This window comes from Muntiacus reevesi, chromosome 5 (assembly GCF_963930625.1).
Source record: "Muntiacus reevesi chromosome 5, mMunRee1.1, whole genome shotgun sequence".
NCBI classification, from domain to species: Eukaryota; Metazoa; Chordata; class Mammalia; order Artiodactyla; family Cervidae; genus Muntiacus; species Muntiacus reevesi.
Genome location: NC_089253.1, coordinates 77447579 through 77467859, shown reverse-complemented (window position 1 = coordinate 77467859; position 20281 = coordinate 77447579). Strand labels below are relative to the sequence as shown.

At 38.2% G+C, this 20281-nt stretch overlaps 1 protein-coding gene across 2 annotated transcripts in view; it reads left to right on the top strand.

Annotated features, from left to right (window-relative positions):
- The window catches only part of CNST (consortin, connexin sorting protein), a 94530-nt gene that overhangs the window by 68991 nt on the left and 5258 nt on the right, over nucleotides 1-20281 (top strand). For both annotated transcript variants that reach the window (XM_065935581.1, XM_065935582.1), the window contains 2 exons: nucleotides 5285-6171; nucleotides 20132-20267. In XM_065935581.1, the coding sequence (XP_065791653.1) occupies nucleotides 5285-6171; nucleotides 20132-20267 (1023 nt within the window). The remainder of the gene's footprint in view (nucleotides 1-5284; nucleotides 6172-20131; nucleotides 20268-20281) is intronic.

Below are 20281 nucleotides of genomic sequence, written 5' to 3'. Positions count from 1 at the left end.
TGAGAAACTATAAGAAGCATGTTAATTCATGAATGCTTTAGTCTCATCCATAAATTACATAGGGAATTTTTCCCTAAAGAGAATTCATGGCAGAATGAGAGTTTAGAGAGTAACTCAAAGGCATGTGCATTTGTAGAGCACATGTTAGAACTTAGATTAAGTCCAACTTCTCATTTGAGAACTACCTCTTTAATTTGGTATTATTAAGTATGTCATACATTCAACTATTATTCCATTTTTATTTCATGAGAGTAGAATTTTTTTTTAGTGTGTCTTGAGTCAATGCAATAGGGATTAGTAGACTTACCTTACTAGATCTTTGGGTTCAAAAAAGCCACTTAACAGAAATTCATGTTAGTATTAACAGAAGCATTAGCAATAAGTTTATATTATGATACCTGCTTGTAGAAAATTCAAAATATGTTTTTGGTTAAACATAGTGGATCAACCATTTACTTCTACTTTTTTTTTTTTAAATACTATCGAAATGTCACAAAGGGACCCTTAAAGGCAGAAAGCCAGAAGGACAGAACTGGCAAGGAACCAGCAGCAGATATGACATCCAGAAAATGTTAGAAGCTGGAAAGCAGATGGATGGGTGACAACTGGCTTAACATACCATGCATGCTCAGTCGCTCAGTTGTGTCTTTGCAACTCCATGGTTTGTAGCCCACCAGGCTCCTCTGTCCGTGAGATTCTCCAGGCAAGAATACCAGAGTGGGTTGCCATTTCCTTCTTCAGGGGATCTTCCCCACCCAGGGATAGAACCTGCATCTCCTGCATTGGAAATGGATTCTTTACCACTGAGCCACCTGGGAAGCCCAACTTAACATACCAGAGAAAGCCGAAAACTAAGTGTCTACAAGGAAAAGGTTGATTTCTGCCTGAGAGGGTTTGGGCACAGAGAGTGCCTCTAAATTTAAGTTTAAAAGCTGTGCAAGAAGCATTTAGACCTTTATATCCCCTCTCTACCAAATAGGAAGCCCTATTGGAAGTTAGACATAATACAGCAGTGTCTTCAAAATTGTGAGAGAAAATGAATTCTAACCTAGAAAATTTTATCCAACGAAAGTTTTAGTTAGTGGTGAAGGAATAAAGACTTTCAGATGTGAATAATCTTAAAAAGTTTACCTTCCATGTATGTTTTCTTAGGAAATGTCCTTATAGTAAGAGAAAATAAACAAAGAGGAAGACCTGGGATTCAGAGAAAACATGGTTTCCTAAATAGAGCCAAAATGAATTCCTAGGATCATTGGGAAAGGAAATTCCTGGACAATACGAGTGTAGCAAGCCTAGAAAGGAGTTCCAGGTCAGGGACTCAAGAAGAATATGTCTTAAAACTGGAAGATTATCTGTTGTTACCTTTGCCATAGTTGTCTATCTGTCAGAGTTCAAAGATGCATAGATTAAAATTATTTTTAACAAAGTAATGAGGCTGTTATCAACACAAAAGAAAACAGCATAAATGAGAAAGAAAAATGTACCATAATACACAGCCTGGGTATCTTGTGAATACTTACAAAGCCATAGTACTGTAAACTTTGAATATTGATTTGCCCCAGATTTATGTTGAATTGTAATGGGAGCTAGAGGGGAAAGAAAACATCACTGTGGGAGAAAGGAATCTAAAGAGCCATGAGAACTAACTCTCTTCCTTAGTAGGAAGTTAGTAGGTGGTCTCTAAAACTGAAAAATCAATAGATAACAATATCTCTAGACATGGAGGGTAAATATGAGCAGAAACAGCTAAAGGAATTGAAAAGTAGCTGCCCCTAGAGAGCAGGCATCAGACAGATGGAACACTAAGGCGGAAGACTGTTTTTCATTACCAGTAAAGACAGGTTTTAAGCTTCTCTCCAAAAGCATAATTTGATACAACAAATTATAAAATAGCATATGTCTTGTTTGATTTGGAGACTGAATATGTATTAAAAACATCATTTATACTTTATATGGCATCACACATGAATTACAGCTACTGTCTTGATCTAGTCTGAAAATTTTGCCCTTTACATCTTAACTTACTATTTTTTTAATATTTTATATTGTTTCTAATAGTGGAATGAAGCAACTGTTTTCAGGCTAGTATTTTATAAATAATACATTGTACCAATGATAGTCTTTATTACACACCACTTACCTGTTATCTTGCTTCATTAGAAACTACTTAAATTGATTGTGTTTTGTCTGGTAACTATTGTTGGCCACTTCACTTTCTGGTTGTATTATTACCGAGTCCAAGCCCACTCTCGGCTTACCGCACAACAGGCCAGTATATCAGAGACGAGATGCTGGAGGCAAGGAATACGACTTTATTCAAAAAGCTGGCAGACCAAGAAGATGGCAGATTAAAGTCTCAAAATAACCATCTTATGGGATCTTGGATATTAGGTTCTTTTATAGAACAAGAGATGGGAAGGAGGTGAGGAAGTAAAGTAAAAAGGTCCTAAGTCTTGCAGAAATCTCCTGAAATAACCAGTCTTGTGGAGGGGTTATGTTCATTTCATTTCTGCAGCCTTTCACAGATGAGCAGGATCAGAATGTCTCTTTGTGAGGTTATAACAAAGGTACTTTAGTTTAACACTCAGGTTGGAGGGGCAGGGTTCCCTGTGGCAGGCCATTATGTATACTTACAGTTGTGGACGGTAATTATAATAACAAAAGCAATAAAAAGCAAAGGTTAAAGTAAAAGAAACAGATCCAACATAGAGTCAGAATTTGCTCTTCCCTATTACAATAGAATGCCATCTCAGACTGATTCTCTAACTTTTCAGTAATTTATAGCTATTAAATAGTTTCATTTTGATTCTTTATGATTTAGTCCTATTCCGTTCCAAATTTAACACTTAAATCTCATTTTATTCAAAGCTCTTCTCTGTCCACCAGCTCTGCGGGGGCTGGGTGCATGGTCTGTTCCCTTTTGAGCTATCTAGATTAGTGCATAGGCCTGAATCTAGTCTATAGGGACATTGTTGGCTCCAGCAGGACCAAGTGAGGAGGAGCTCACTTCCAAGTCACTTTCCTGGACATTTGTGGTCCTTCAGGTAACTGACCTTCGGCTTGAGACAGCATACCCCATTCCTCTGCTGTGAGGGCCTCTCTGCCATGTGTTTATGCTCTTTACTCTTTGAATTCCATGGATATGTTTGGAGGGCTGTCTTCTGAACCTTTGGGTACTGGGAACTTGGAGAGGATAGCTTGGATCCCTTTGCAGCTGGCTGGGGTCCTTTTTGCTCTGACCGCCCCCCCCACCCCCATCTTAACAGAGAGGCAGACCAGCAAGCTCAGTGGTGAAGCTGACAACCTAATGGGGATTAAAATGGTTTTCTGCAGCCTTCCCAACTTTGAGCGATTCTTTGTTGTTGTTCAACACTCAATTCATGTCTGACTCTTTACAACCCCTTGGACTGCAGCATGCCTGGCTTCCCTGTCCTTCACCATCTCGTGGGGCTTTACCATCTCCCTGAGTGATTCTTTGGGGTGGGACAAAAGAAAGAATGCTGTATTCTCCCTCAAAGAGACCTCTTTTTCCTTGTCCTCTCCTCATCTGACTTTGACTTAAGGTGTTGGGAGAGGTAATACAAACTCAGCAGTGCAGAGCTGAGGTTACCAGTTTCTTTCCCTAATTCTCTGAAATCAGAAGATGGCATTTAAGTCCTGCCTTTTCTTTGTTATGGTATGTGCCACCGTTGCTAATTGGTAATTATTGAAGTACCAATAGATGAAAAACCAGGTATAATATAATCATCACTATATTTCATCCTTGATTTTAACCTTTGGCCCATCATATGTTATTTAATTTACATCATTTTTAAATTAAATAATATATGATAAAAGAAAAAGTTAAAACTTCTGTGATAGTTGTTCAGTTGCTAAGTCCGACTCCTTGCACCCCATGAAGCGCAGCATGCCAGGAGTTAGGAATGCTTGATCAACCAAGAGGGCTTCCCAGGTGCAGTAGTGGTAAAAGAACCCACCTGCCAATGCAGGAGACACAGGTTCAATCCCTGGGTCAGGAACACCCCCTAACGAAGGGAATGGCACCCACTCCCGTATTCTTGCCTGGAGAATCCAATGGACAGAGGAGCCTGGTGGACTGCAGCCCATAGGATCACAAAGAGTCAGTGACTTTTTAACTTAGCTGAAGTGAAAGTGACTGAAGTGACATAGCACAATCAACCAAAAACTGAATCATGAACAAGCGTCTCTGTGATCTACTAATTTATGCATGCATTTAGCATATATTTTGTGAAAGTTTTTAATGGTTTAATTTTAAAGTCAAATGGAAGTATTTTAAATTGATTTTATTTAAAATAGAAATTGAAAGAAATATCAAAATTCCACACTCATTTCTGCCTAGTACCAAGACTTACAATTTGCTTTTTACCACTACCTGTTACTACTTCCCCTTGAGAAGTTACAAGTAATTTTCTAATACATTAATTAAGGATTTTATTATTAATGATGCTTAAATAATTTTAAACAGATTTATGTTCCTTAGCGGCTTCCCTGGAAGTTCAGCTGGTAAAGAATCCTCCTGCAATGCAGGAGATCCTGGTTTGATTCCTGGGTCAGAAATATCTCTAGAGAAGGGATAGGCTACCCACTCCAGAATTATTGGGCTTCCCTGGTGGCACAGATGCTAAAGAATCCGCCTGCAATGTGGGAGACCTGGGTTCAGTCCCTGGATTGGGAAGGTCCCCTGGAGGAGGGCATGGCAACCCATTCCAGTACTCTTGCCTAGAGAATCCCCATGGACAGAGGAGCCTGGTGGGCTGCGGTCCATGGGGTCACAGAGAGTCAGACACGACTGAGTGACTAAGCACAGCACAGCATTTTCCTTAGTTAGCCTTAATAGATCAGAACCAGTATTGTTTTTCTTACAATATAATACAGTATATTTCATAAACATACTGAAAATAATTTTCCCACACTTTAAAATATTTAAAATATTTGTTTAAATAGATGCAGCTAATAAAGTTTAGAATGTCTTTTAAACCTTTGAAAAATTACTTTTTTCAATTATAATGAAGACTAAGCAATATATTCTTGTCCTTAACATGTTTTTGAATAATGTCTGTTAATTTTTATATCTAAAGGATTACTTACTAAATGTTTAGAGTATTTCCTCTACTTAAAGATGCGATAATCCAACAGGTAGAATTTCCATTTCAGAGGTGCAGAGTATTACTGTGTCTCACCGTACAATTCATGTCCTTTCTCTTCCCTTCTGTACAAAGTGCCGTGTTGAATCTTAAAACCACTTGTTTTTCTTCATCTTCAGAGAGTGAAACTTGTCTTGGCATGGAATCAGGAAAAGAGAGCCAACGTAAAGAAGAGACCCCGGAGAGCAGTCCCTGCTGTGATGAGGTGGTCAAGCAGGCAGATCCCCGGAGCCTCCCGGTAACTGCAGGGAAGGGCCACACGGAGGAGCCACTCTGCAGCGCTGAAGCCACGCAGGAGCTCCACGCCCAGCCCTCGGAGTCGGCAGGGAGCAGGTCCAGCCCCCACTCCTCAGGGAACGCTCCTGAGGATGACAGCCGCCTGCATCTGGCTCAGACAGAGACCTGCCAAGACGTGGCCGAAACAGAGCGCATTGCTAAGGACCCTAAGGTTTCCAGTCAATCAGTGACAGAGCCATTGATTTTACCAGGCTCTGACCATATACCTCCTGCATTGATTTCTGAGGGTAAATACTCACAAAGAAAGGAACTCCGGTTGCCACTCCGGGATGCTTCTGAGGCGTTGCCCACAGACCAACTTGAGAACAATGAATTAAATGAGCTGCAGCAACCTGATCTCACAGAGCGTGATGGAAAATCACCACAGGGGCAGGCTGACTCAGAGGGCTCTGAGAGTGTACTTTGTGAAAATAATCCAGTGTCTGATTTAAGTACAGTGCTTCCAGAGGTGTATATGGCCCCAGAGGAACAGGGAGATAAGGAAGAACAAGTCAGTAAAGAGACAGACGACTATTTGAACAGCCTTTTAGAAGGATGCTTAAAAGATACTGAAGATTCCCTCTCATATGAAGATAACCAAGAGGAAGACTCTGATTTGCTTCAAGATCTTTCTCCTGAAGAAGCATCCTATAGCCTACAGGAGAACCTGCCTTCTGATGAAAGCTGTCTCTCTCTTGATGATCTTGCAAAAAGGATAGAGATCGCAGAGGTAAATTTGAGATTTAATATAAATATAATTTTAAAAGTAAGGTGAAATTTGAAAACACATATATTTTAAATATTGCCTTGCTTTTGTGAATTTTTCTCTGGCCTCAAACGTGGCAGGGAAATTTAGTTAGCATAAACTTTGACTCACTATGTATAATCATGATGTTTATACCTCAGCTAATTATATTGCATGCCTCCTGTATAATAAGTATTATATACACCATTTTTCATACTTTTACGATTTTCATTTGGCAGTCCTGGGAATTATGAACAAGATAAGATTAGTTACATTCTTGTAAGGAAACCTTATGTTTCTTGTCATACATCTAGAAGATAAAATACTACTATTTCTTCTTAATACTAATGTATTTTGAAAGTCTTTAAAACATTGTAACAATGAATGAAACATTTTAAGATACAGTAAGAGTTGGAAATACTGAATGGATTTATCAGTTCTAGGTTTGAACAAATTAAATACTCCTTGACTAAGTCAAATTTTACAAATAATTCAAAGTTTTAAAGTTTCTCTAAATAGAACTTAAGCTGATCAAAACCAAAAAAGAGGGCAGGAGAGAATATCAAAGTGACCATCGTCCTTTGTTTGAGAATACAATTTTTTAAAGTTCAGGCGGGAGCAGGGGGGACCATACCAAAACTGTAGCACCTTCAAAAGGCAGCCTGGCCTAGTAGAAAGAGCAGTGTGTGACAACCTTAGTTCAAATACTGACTCAGCCTTCAAATACTGACTTCAAATACTGTTACCAGCCTTATGGAGTTACCGTCTAATTCTGTTTATTTCTCTGAGAATTAGGATGCTAACTGCTTTTCTTCTCTCATCTTGTGTTTTTTCCAAGTAAGCTTTTATTTTAATTTGTATCTGTTGTTTTCTGATTCTGCGTTATCACTGAAATAAAAAACCATCAAGTAGAAGATGGAAATGTAGCCAAGCCAAAATAGACAACAGAATACATATGGAAATGAAACCCTGTGAGAGCTTCCTAAGATAATTACTGTCATGTTACTAGCTTTCTTTCTTGCAGTTTATAGTCAACTATCAACTATGATTTTTAAAATTTTTTTCTTCATGAAATAGATAAAATAGTCATTCTTTTTATTTTAACCAGATCTTTTTATTGCCACTGATAGTCAATCCTCCATAAACTGACTTTTCTTCTCAATTTTTTCCTTAAAATTGTTTAGTAGTGCTTAATGAGTGCAGAGTTTCTGTTGGGGTGATGAAAATTTTAGAGATAGATATTGGTGGTGGTTATGCAACATGAATATAATTTCACCTAAAAATGGTTAAAATGGCAATGTTGTGTGTGTGTGTGTGTGTGTGTGTGTATAATTTTTGTATCATAATTTTTAAGAATAGTAAAAAAAAAAAAAAAAGATTTTAAATAGATCTAATAGTATAACACTGGACCCAGAACTCCTTCTCTTTATTTTCATCAGACTTCTGGTACAGGGAATTATCAAAGTAAAGTCACAACCAGATTCAAATCTAGGTTTAATACCAGAAGGTTACTACTGTCTAACTGCTTCTTTTCAAGTTGAATCAAGCTGACTTGTTGTATGGTCTAGTTTTACTTTTTTAAATATAAACTGTGGAGAAGGACAGAGTGCTCCTGTTGAGTTTCCCTGCCTTAACGGACATTTATGGTGGGGAATTACTGTTGAATTAACACTGTATTACAACTAAATGGAACAGTCCTTCCTCAAACTCATAATGTCAGTTTTTCCTAGGTTTCCTCCTTGGAAATTATGCTACGTACATCTTAAAATCGTCCTTCCTGTGAAATTACTTTTTATACACGATGGTCCCCTTTCCTAAAAGTCTATTGTTCTGTTAAGTTGTACTGTTTTTAAAACCCCCAAAGCTGCATATGACTGACAATGCTAGTTTACTTTTCTATGATAATGCTAAACAGACTGTTTCTGAATACTCCTTCTCCATCCTAAAAAATATACTTTATTAAAATCTACCTAACTGTGTCAGGAAAAGTTTTTAAACTTTGAAAATCACTGTGCTTACTGTTTCCATAGTACCTTAAGAATGAAGTTTTGAGCTAAGTAAAATGTTCAGGTAAAAGGGGGTTTGCTTTTAAGCGCAAACTTCTTTTTAATCCAAACACTGTTTATTTCGTGCTTTCAGTGGAACTCTGTTAAGGATGTCATCCATGTGTCAGGTGATGAAGATACAGTGAAGAATCAGAAGAAGTTTGTGGCGTTTGAGGGGCTCTCTTCTGCCACACTTGTTCATACTTTTGTGAACAGAGGATACAGAACATAATTTCTTAATAACTAAATAATATTCATGGATATTTTTCCTGCCCTCAGGAGCCACTGAGGCTCATAGCCTATGTTCCTCCATATAATCGTGCTCTCCTTGTGAGTCCTTGTCTCCCAAATTTATCATTTCTTGTCAGTGACTCCGCCCCTCACAGATCTCCTTACAGCCTGCCACACTTTCTACCACTGTGTTTATGGTAGAATATAATGGTATGTTCTCTCGTTGCCATATATCTCTCTGCTTTCATTCTCTTGCCATTTCTGCATGGCTCAGCTCTGACTTCAGTGGAACTTGGCCCTGATAACCATTACCAGCACAGTGGAAGTGTTTGTTGTTTTTTTTTAAACACTCAGGTTCATCATTATTTCTTAAGATGAGATAATTTATACAAAATCTCATAAAGAACTAAAAACATGTACACTAATTTAATTCATTAATAAAGAAATATGTATAAATGAAACTTTTCTAGGTTTGGGAAATGTTTTCAAAGCCAGAATAATTTTGCTGAGTAAAATAATAGCTTAGTGTCCAAAAAATCGCTGTTCTTTCTTATGTAAAAAAAGAACCTAGAACCTGACACACTGTCATCAAACGTGTTTTTTTTTTAATCTTTAAAAAAAATTTGTTTTTAATGGAAGGATAATTGCTTTACAATATTGTGTTGATTTTTACCAGACATCAACATGAGTGAGCCATAGGTTTACCCATGTCCCCTCCTACTTGAACATCCTTTCCACCTCCCTCCCCATTCTACCCCTCTCTACAGTTTTCAAAAAGCATCAAAAACATTTATGTTCATTTCATAGATTCTTAAGAAAAAAGTTTATCACATGTGGAGTGTCTGTACGTTAGAGCGATTCACTCACTTATCCCCTCATTCAGTGATTTTTTTTTCTTTTAAAGTGAAAGCGGTTTTATTTGTTTTCCATTCTTATGTGAAAAATTGCTGAAGATCGTTACAAAAGTAGGTCTCTACACAACATGCTATTGCTGCACTGTAAATGCTCTCTGCTGTTGGTTAGTCACGAAGTCGTGTCTGAGTCTTTTGCGACCCCATAGACTGTAGCCCGCCAGGCTCCTCTGTCCATGGGATTTCCCAGGCAAGAACACTGGAGTGGGTTGCCATTTCCTACTCCACATTCAGTGATTTTTATGTAACTTCTGATTGCCATGACATTACAGATGCAGTGATTAAAAATTCAGAGAAGGATGCTATATGTGTGAAGCCTCAGTCTAACAGTTGTCTGACTGCAAGTGCTACCTGTTTACTGAATTTGAGTATCCTAGTTTTCAAAAAAAAGATGAAATTTTATCTCAATACCCATAATACACTGGCATTATTTTAATGTCAGAATCCAAACTCCTCTTACCCAGCAACCTAGTAATGCTAATACATCATTGACTTGCTTTGTTCTGGAACCTGGGAGGATTGCATTATCTTCTCTTTAAACTCTTTAGCTGTTCTAGCATCAGAACCTTAGGAGGAAATATGCCATACAACTTCAAGGAGGCATTAGGATCCAGCCTCATACTGCTATTGATAATAAAAGTCCACTCAGCTCATAGTAGACTGTTATATATGTGGAGAAGAGGAAGTTGTTTTGTTTTCTAAATAAGTAGCACATCAAGTATTGGATAAATTTTTACAAAAATTAATCTATTCACATTGAAAATGATCATAGTATGTAATTCAAAGATCCCTTTATGAGCAGATTTTAGCAACATGATATGCCATACGGAGATAAACCATTCATTTTTCTTCATTTAACATATGTATGTGTAATCTGTTGGCAGAGATGTCATATGTTCAGAAAACTAAAGGCTTCAGATTCAAGTGATTTTTGTTTTTAGAAATAATATCATAGTTTCTTCACTCCTTTACTACTGCTTGGGTCTTTAAAAAACTTTTAATCTGAAAGAGGACAACACATGTTCCTTGTCCTGTGTCTATATTGGCAGCATTACTTAGCTTTAGGTCTACCTGTCTCACAGGAACCAAAATAGGGAAGGACATAACCTAGAACTTTCTGACGGGGAGAAAGGTAACAACACAGAATTGGTGTTGAGTTTGTCTCCAGAGAAACTAATCTAAGTGACTTCTGTGCAGCAGTCATCTCTGTCTCTTGGGTGGGATCGGGGATTAAGTTACATTAAGAGTAATCACTGTGGAATTCCCTTACCAATGTAAGATGCTAGGCTAGGATAAAGCAGCAGGATTTTAGAAAATCATATAGTTAGCTCTTTCGTGGATCTCGGACAAAGGAGGGTCATAGAAAAAGCAATCGTGGTGTTTTTGAACGACTGTTTTAAGGGGAGCAGGGTAAGCCCAGCTTCATCACCATAGAGGAAATATAGTCTTCCAATAACGTAAGAGGGTCCATGGAAAATGCTTGACCCAGGATTTATGTAAGTGTCTAATGAGCCCCAGAGGATTATCCAGGGATTACCTATCCTTTCTCTGTGCCAGATGGTCTCATCTTTGCCTTTCTTTTTTATCCTGCCCTCTAAATTTTCTGATTACTTACTGCATCTCTTATTTGTCATGTCTCTTGGACCCAGCTCCTTTTCTTTTCCATTTAAATCGTTCTTTAAATTTATGTCTTTACTGCCTCTTTCTGGACTCTTGCAGTAGCTACTTAATAAGTTTCCCCATTGCTCATATCATCTTCTCCCCCCTTCAAATGGTCTTATATTTATAAGTATAAAAGTAGTGTCTCAATAGGATCACCCAGCCACTCAGGCAACACGGGTAAATGAAATGACTCAGTTGTAGGTGATGGGGGAACGTTCCCATTTCTTGTCTAGAAAGCTGAATAGCTTTTTTAAATTCTCTAGGTGCAACCAAACACACCTGCGGTTCTGAATCTAACACATAGACTGTAAATTTAAACCTCTGCTATAAAATAATGTTTGCTTGTCAGTCTTTTCCCATGACTCCATTTGGCTCCAGGATAAGGGCTGTATAGTAAATGGATTGATATACAAGACACTTGGTAATCTGGCCCACTTTACCTTTCCAACACCATCTCCTGCTGTTCCTTTGTTCTTAAACTGTTACTATTGTCAGCCTGGCCTCCCTGCTGCCTCTAGGTATTACTTGAATATTGTCACCTCTCGTCTTCACCTTCTGTGTTAGTCTGCTCTGGAGTGACCAACTCTTTCCCCACACATTTATTTCTTGTTCACCCTCGAGGTCTAGGCTCTGCCTTTTTTAGCATGTAGAATGCCAAGCACAGTGCCCATCATGGGCAGTACTCAATAAATGCTAGCTGCTGCCATTCTTTCTTTTTTTTTAAATTTTTTCCTTTATTTTTATTAGTTGGAGGCTAATTACTTTACAGTATTGTAGTGGTTTTTGCCATACATTGACATGATTCAGCCATGGATTTACACGTGTTCCCCATCCCAATCCCCCGTCCCACCTCCCTCCCCATCCCATTCCTCTGGGTCATCCCAGTGCACCAGCCCTGAGCACTTGTCTCATGCATCCAACCTGGACTGGCAGTCTGTTTAACATATGATAATATACATGTTTCAGTGCTATTCTCTGAGATCATCCCACCCTCACCTTTTCCCGTAGAATCCAAAAGTCTGTTCCATACATCTGTGTCTCTTTTTCTCTCTTGCATATAGGGTTATCATTACCATCTTTCTAAAGTCCATATATATGCATTAGTATACTGTAATGGTGTTTATCTTTCTGGCTTACTTCACTCTGTATAATGGGCTCCAGTTTCATCCATCTCATTAGAACTGATTCAAATGTATTCTTTTTAATGGCTGAGTAATATTCCATTGTGTATATGTACCATAGCTTTCTTATCCATTTGTCTGCTGATGGGCATCTAGGTTGCTTCCATGTCCTGGCTATTATAAACAGTGCTGCGATGAACATTGGGGTACACATGTCTCTTTCAGATCTGGTTTCCTCAGTGTGTATACCCAGGAGTGGGATTGCTAGGTCATATGGCAGTTCTATTTCCAGTTTTTTAAGGAATCTCCACACTGTTCTCCATAGTGGCTGTACTAGTTTGCATTCCCACCGACAATGTAAGAGGGTTCCATTTTCTCCACACCCTCTCCAGCATTTATTGCTTGTAGACTTTTAGATAGCAGCCATTCGGACTGGTGTGTAATGGTACCTCATTGTGGTTTTGATTTGCATTTCTCTGATAATGAGTGATGTTGAGCATCTTTTCATGTATTTGTTAGCCATCTGTATGTCTTCTTTGGAGAAATGTCTGTTTAGATCTTTGGCCCATTTTTTGATTGGATCATTTATTTTTCTGGAATTGAGCTGCAGGAGTTGCTTGTATATTTTTGAGATTAATCCTTTATCTGTTGCTTCATTTGCTATTATTTTCTCCCATTCTGAAGGCTGTCTTTTCACCTTACTTATAGTTTCCTTTGTTGTGCAAAAGCTTTTAAGTTTAATTAGGTCCCATTTGTTTATTTTTGCTTTTATTTCCAATATTCTGGGAGGTGGGTCATAGAGGATCTTGCTGAGATTTATGTCGGAGAGTGTTTTGCCTATGTTCTCCTCTAGGAGTTTTATAGTTTCTGGTCTTACATTTAGATCTTTAATCCATTTTGAGTTTATTTTTGTGTATGGTGTTAGAAAGTGTTCTAGTTTCATTCTTTTACAAGTGGTTGACCAGTGTTCCCAGCACCACTTGCTAAAGAGGTTGTCTTTTTTCCATTGTATAGTCTTGGCTCCTTCGTCGAAGATAAGGTATCCATAGGTACATGGATTTATCTCTGGGCTTTCTATTTTGTTCCATTGATCTATATTTCTGTCTTTGTGCCAGTACCATACTGTCTTGATGACTGTGGCTTTGTAGTAGAGCCTGAAGTCAGGCAGGTTGAGTCCTCCAGTTCCATTCTTCTTTCTCAAGATTGCTTTGGCTATTTGAGGTTTTTTGTATTTCCATACAAATTGTGAAATTATTTGCTCTAGTTCTGTGAAAAATACCATTGGTAGCTTGATCGGGATTGCATTGAATCTATAGATTACTTTGGATAGTATATTCATTTTCACAATATTGATTCTTCCAATCCATGAACACGGTATATTTCTCCATCTATTTGTGTCCTCTTTGATTTCTTTCATCAGTGTTTTATAGTTTTCTGTATATAGGTCTTTTGTTTCTTTAGATAGATATACTCTAAGTACACCAAAGTCCATAATGTTTTTTCCTTTGATTTGCAGATGAGGGAGGGGCCTGAACATCATTCCTCCCAAAGTTCTGTCTACCTGTCCTGTTATTAAAGGACACACACACGTGTTTGTATATTGCCCTCTTCACTAAATTGCAAGTTCCTGAAGGGTGGGGATCCTGTTGAATGCATTTTTTTATTCTCTGCAAAGCCCAACAGCCACCTGTATACGATAAGCCTTCCCCTTCTCCTCTTTTCTTCTTTTGACCTAGTTCACTTAGAAAAATAAATCACCTTTAAGGATAGATTTGGTTTTGATTATTTTAAAGGGAAAGGCTATGTTATTTGAGTAAGTATAGGCTAGGGACTTTATATAAATTGTTCATCTGTATATTCATTTGCTCTTTGGCATATTTATTGAGCACCTACTGTATTTTAGAAACTAAGGAGATACCAGTGAATACAGATCAACCCACTCCAGTACTCTTACCTGGAAAATCCCATGGATGGAGGAGCCTGGTAGGCTACAGTCCACGGGGTCGCAAAGAGTCGGACATGACTGAGTGACTTCACTTTCACTTCACTTCACCTGCCCTCATGATACTTACTCTAGAGGGAGAGACACATAATAAGTTCACATAAAAATAAACAGTATTGTTTTATATATTGATAATGGCTCTGAAGAAATTTTAGCAGGATGAAGGGGTATAGAGAGACCAATGTGCTGGGTAGGGGAGAGGAATGGGCTCTGGCTAACCAGGGTGGAGGGGAGGGCAATGAGGGGACCAGCAGGAGGGCCAACAAAGCTAGAGCACAGTGAACAGAACAGTAGGACGTTCAGATGGAGAAGACAAGCTGAGCTAGTTCCTTGAGGACCTCGTAGACCAAGGTAAGGAACTAGAATTAAATTTAATTGGCGGTAACATTTTGAAATGGATTTTGAGCAGAAGATGTGATTTTATTTGTTTCCTGCCTGCTCTACGGAGACTAGAAAAGTGAAGACAGAGGCCAGAGAAAGGAGATTGATCCAGTTATTGCAATTATTCAGGTGAGAAATAGTGAAGGACTCAGTAGCAATGGATGTGCTGAAGATATATTTTTATGAAGGAGGAACTAACAAGATTTGCTAATGGAGCAGTTTTGAGGGAAAGTGAACCAGTTCTGTTTTGGAATCTACCTTTTTAAGTGATTTACTGGGGATTAAAAAGTGGGATGGTGTCTTGACATTCTTACCCATTTCTTTTCCTATTTTATATTTATTAAATTGTCCCTTTAAACAAATAAAACCTAATTACAAAAACAACAGATAGTGCCTAATTTAGAAACTTAGGTACATTATAAAGCTCATATTTTTATTTTAAAAAACTTTTTTCCTTTTTAGATTAATCTAGGAAAAATTTAGTATCACTGTACTTCATCATCATTTGTTTTTCACTCTCCAAATTGCAGTGTTCTAAGATGCAGTATCGTGGGGTTGGAGATAACCATTGTGTTTCTTTCTAGAAGATGACTTTCCTCCATTTAGCCTCAGTTCCTGTTGCTCCAGCTGTGACTTGTTATGTTAATTTGCTGTCGTAGTAGCCATGACATTAATCTACTTTCAGATGAATTGAATGACACAAATGATCTTTCATCTAACCATCTCCTCCCCAGTGTCTCTAGATAGACAGATTTAGCCATTAGTTTAAGTATATCTTAATTCAGGTGATTTATAAGATAAGGATTTGTTGTATAAAGTGCTTTGGAAAGACAAAAGAAACTTATTAGGTTTATTTGAAAGTTCTGTTCATCTCACTTTAATTGTAATATATAACAAATGACACTAAGCAAAATTTTAATAACCATGGAAAATAAGATCTTTTCACATTAAGGAAATGGCAGGAGGTTTAATCTTGTGTTTGTATTCAACTCTGCCAATAGCTGGTGCTACAAATGTAAGCAAGCTATTTAAGCTGTCTCAGCTTGACTTCTTCATCTGTAAAATAGGACTTAAGTATGACATATTAATGTGACATAATTAATATGACATATTTCTGGGCTCCAAAATCACCACAGATGGTGACTGCAGCCATGAATCTAAAAGATGCTTACTCCTTGAAAGGAAAGTTACGACCAACCTAGACAGCATATTAAAAAGCAGAGATATTACTTTGTCAACAAAGGTCCGTCTAGTCAAGGCTATGGTTTTTCCAGTGGGTCATGTATGGATGTAAGAGTTGGACTATAAAGAAAGCTGAGCGCTGAAGAATTGATGCTTGAACTGTGGTGTTGAAGAAGACTCTTGAGAGTCCCTTGGACTGCAAGGAGATCCAGACAGTCCATCCTAAAGGAGATCAGTCCTGGGTGTTCATTGGACGGACTGATGCTGAAGCTGAAACTCCAATACTTTGGCCACCTGATGTGAAGAACTGACTCATTTGAAAAGACTCTGATGCTGGGAAAGATTGAAGGCAGGAGGAGAAGGGGACAACAGAGGATGAGATGGTTGGATGGCATCACCGACTCAATGGACATGGGTTTGGGTGGACTCTGGAAGTTGGTGATGCACAGGGAGGCCTGGTGTGCTGCAGTTCATGGGGTCACAAAGAGTCAGATACGACTGAACAACTGAACTGAACTGAACTGATGACATACTCTGTAAATGTCTTTACAGAAAGTGTAGAGATTCACTAAATTATAGTTCTTATTATGACACCCAGATCTAGAGGACTAAACAGAGAACCATGACTTTTTCCTTCAGTGAAGAAGAGTAGCAGAAAACTTGACATGTGTTTCTACAGTGAGATTGCTGGCATTCAAGCTATTTGTAATATACTAATATGATTTATGAATATTAATTATCAAGTTAGTTGCAAACCAAGCAACCTTAAGGTTCTGGGTTGAGCAAAGCCTAGATCAATAAAATAATATTTTTTAATATCTATTTTTTCCTTTGAGGAGGCAGATTTAATAGCAAGGCCTGTCTGAGTGTTTTTTTTCCATGTCATATTATGATTTCCTGTGCCAGCAGAGTTGCAGAATAATCTTGTTTTTACAACCAGTTCATTCTTAAAATGCTGTTTGTGATGATCATTGATGTTTGAGGGGAAGTGCAGGAGAGCTATTTATTTACAAATATACAGAGCTACCATGCATGCTAACTCACTTCAGTTGTGTCCAACTCTGTGCAACCCTGTGGACTGTAGCCTGCCAGGCTCCTCTGTGCATGGGATTCTCCAGGCAAGAATACTGAAGTGGGTTGCCATGCCCTCCTCCAGGGGATCTTCCTACAAAGGGATGGAACTCATGTCTCTTAAATCTCCTGCACTGGCAGGCAGGTTCTTTACCACTAATGCAATTTGGGAAGCCCATGCAGAGCTAGGCCAGGTGGATATTTCATTATTCTTTTAAATTCTGCACTAATTCATAGTGTAGTACCAGTAACAATTACACTAATTGCAGCTTAGACATTCTTTTTGTTCTCAGTGTAAAGGCTTGGTATACTTTGTTTTGGTAGGAAAGGAATTTGGTAATTGAAGTGGGAAACTAAATTTAGTTTAGTTTTATTTTCTCTCTTTTTCTTTTCTTGCTGTGCCGTGTAGCTTGTGGGATCTTAGTTCCCCCAACCAGGGATTGAACCTGGGCCCTCAGCAGTGAGAGCACAGTCCTAACCACTGGATCACAGAGAATTACCTAAGTTTAGTTTTTAAAGCTTCGTTTTTTGAGGTTTAAAATTTCTTGACCTTTTAATATTGACATTATGATTAAAAAATTAAAAGGCATAGAAGCATAGAAATTTTTTTTAAGTAGTTTGAAGTAGACACATTTCTGTGTCCCCTAAACTTAGAAACACTTGGCAAACTTTTGAATGAGACCCCAGACTAACACCATGATCTTGTTTTAACTAACTTGCCCTTCTACCGTAAAATTAAACTCTACTAATGTCATTTCTTAAATATTTTGTCCAATTGCCTTAGCATGGTAAGTAGGAATTGCCTTGCTAGGGGTAGGTTCTAAGACCTTTATTCAGAACTCCTCCCAGAACAGAAAAGACCTGTCTTCTAAGAGTTTCCCTTTTGCCTTGCATCTCCTATGCCTAAATTTGGTCCCACCATCCCTATAGTCTGTAGGACCAGAGAGCAGTTATAAAAGAAGGATCCCTGGAGAAGATCCCTGAGCAAGACTTACAGGAAATAATGGAGAAGAGCACATTCCTTCACCTCAGACACTGTCTTGCTGAAACATGTTCTTGGTGGGAAAGAAAAAGGAAAAGAAAGTAAAGCCTGTGGTTAGATTTTTGCCAGGAATTAAGGGTTGAGTGGGGAGGGTGTCAAGACAGCATGCTGGCTCATCCCACATAACTGTAATTTCTCATACTCTTTCTTCTTCCCTCTTTCAAAAATTTGCCAAAGTTCACTGCCACCCATGGTAAATAAGATGGGGCCACTTGGAAAGTCTTGTATCCTGTAACTACTTGACTTCTGGAGCCAAACACCCCAAATTAGGCCAACAAGGAGCTAAAGTGGGGGCCTAACAGCTCCTGCACCTAGTATAGCTTCTAGGTCTTAGAAGCACCATCTGTGTCTTTCCAGATGATTTTGAGAGTTTCTCTTGGCCTTTCACCATCCATTTATACATAGTTGCAGCTCTTTCAATTTACTGTTGGGTCTGTTTCTTGAATTTACAGATTCAAAACTCAGATCACAATGATATACAGTTAATAGTAATGCAATTCTGGGGGTCTTCTTCAGAGGTATTCTTAATATAATTGTTTATTCTTTGTAGTTAAAGCAATTTGAAAGCACCTGTGATAGGTGACATCATTTTTGGTAAATACTGTTTTATGGAGAAAATCGATAGTAAATGAATCTATGAAAAATTAATTTCCATTTTCCATGTCTTGCCCTTTAGAAACTTATTAGGACTTCTTTTTCTCCCTTAAGTACCCAGTTTCAGCTTGATACTTGTAAAGTTTTTCTTTGTTTTATGAAGATTCTCTTTAATGTTTTGCTTTCTGATGAAAGATTGAAAAACTGTTCCTTTGCATAATTTGTACTTATCATTTTAATGTCACTAAAGTACTTTAGCTTTCTCAAAAGAAATACATCATCTGAAATACATGTTTTCTATAAAAAGAATAAATTACTAACATTGATTTTTTTATTTTTATTTTTTTTGAGATAATGGTTTCTATAGATTCATGTTCAGGGAAGCCCAGTAGAAGACAATATTGAGTTATTTGACCCTAGAAGCCTTGAGTTATAAAAAGAACTAATAGAATCTATAATATTTATGTATAGTTTATTGTCAAAGATGGTTGGCTGGAACTCCAAGTCATATTAAGTATTTTATACCATTGATCAGATAAATGACTTTACAGGAAGTGGCCAGCTTACAGTGATGTGACACCAGCAAACCACTGACATGTACAGTGTGAGACACACAGTGCCCAACTGTGTGTCATCACCTACAGCTTGTCCAAGCAGGCAACCACCAGTCAACCTGGGTGAGTCAACCTGCTGCCTAGGGGGCCTTCAGTAAGGCCTCTAGCTTCCCAGCCTGGCTCCACGAACCAGTTCTCTTCTCTTTCTCCCTACACCTCGGAGTCTTTTCATTCCACAATGGCAAGGGTTTCTGTTTCTTCTTTGATCCTAAATAAAGGGCGGGGCCGAGGGAGAAGAGAGGTATCCCAAGTGAAAACCAGAAAGACAGCGTAGAAAGGGGTAGAGGTGCGAACTAAAGAGATAATAGCAAACTCTATGAAGGGCCAAGGATTGAATATTTTAGACTTTCTGGCCTGTATTTAGTTTTCCCATCGTAGCAGGCATATACAATATGTGGATGAGTGAGCTTGGCTGTATTCCAATTAAATTGTATTTACAAAACTAGGCAGTGGGCCTTTGGCCTACTGGACATAGTTTGCCACACTATGCATACTACATGGTAATACGTGCCTAGTAAACTAGATCTGAGAGATATTCTAGAAGAGTTCTTAAAGTCTTTAGAGCACTGTAACATTATTTAGTAAATGTGTAGTTTCTCAGAGAAGTTGAGGACAACACTGATTTTGATGTTAAAAGTTGGTATCAAGTGTATTTTTAGCCTCACATATTCATTTCTTAAAAGTTGCTGATGAATGAAAAAAAGCCTCTGTTGTAGAGCAAAACCCAGTGCTCATGATTAAGCAAAGAGGGGCAGTTAGGAATCATTTTATAGATGACGTAACAGGTAAGGGGAGCTTTAAAGGAGGCCTGATTTCCAATCGATGCCGTGTCACACTGCCTGGCCCTGGATTCAACTCAAGGCTTTAGAAAAGAAATCAGTACTTTAGAAGTGTGTATTTGGCAGTATCTGAATACAAGTGAAAGTATTATTCTGTAAAATTTTGATAATTGTTATATTTTTTCTCCTATGGTTAAAACTCTAATAGGAATTCCAATACTTGTTGAATTAGCCTTCTTACCATTACATGTAAAATATCACTGATGTGTCTTACCATAATATAACAGACGGTTCTTATCATTTCTGCCAGGTTGTTCCTGCTGAAGGATTGGTCTCTATATTGAAGAAGAGGAATGATACTGTAGGAGATCATCCTGCCCAGATGCAACAGAAATCATCCAAGCGAAGAGTGAGATTCCAAGAAATAGACGACAGCTTAGATCAAGGTAGAGTGCTCAGC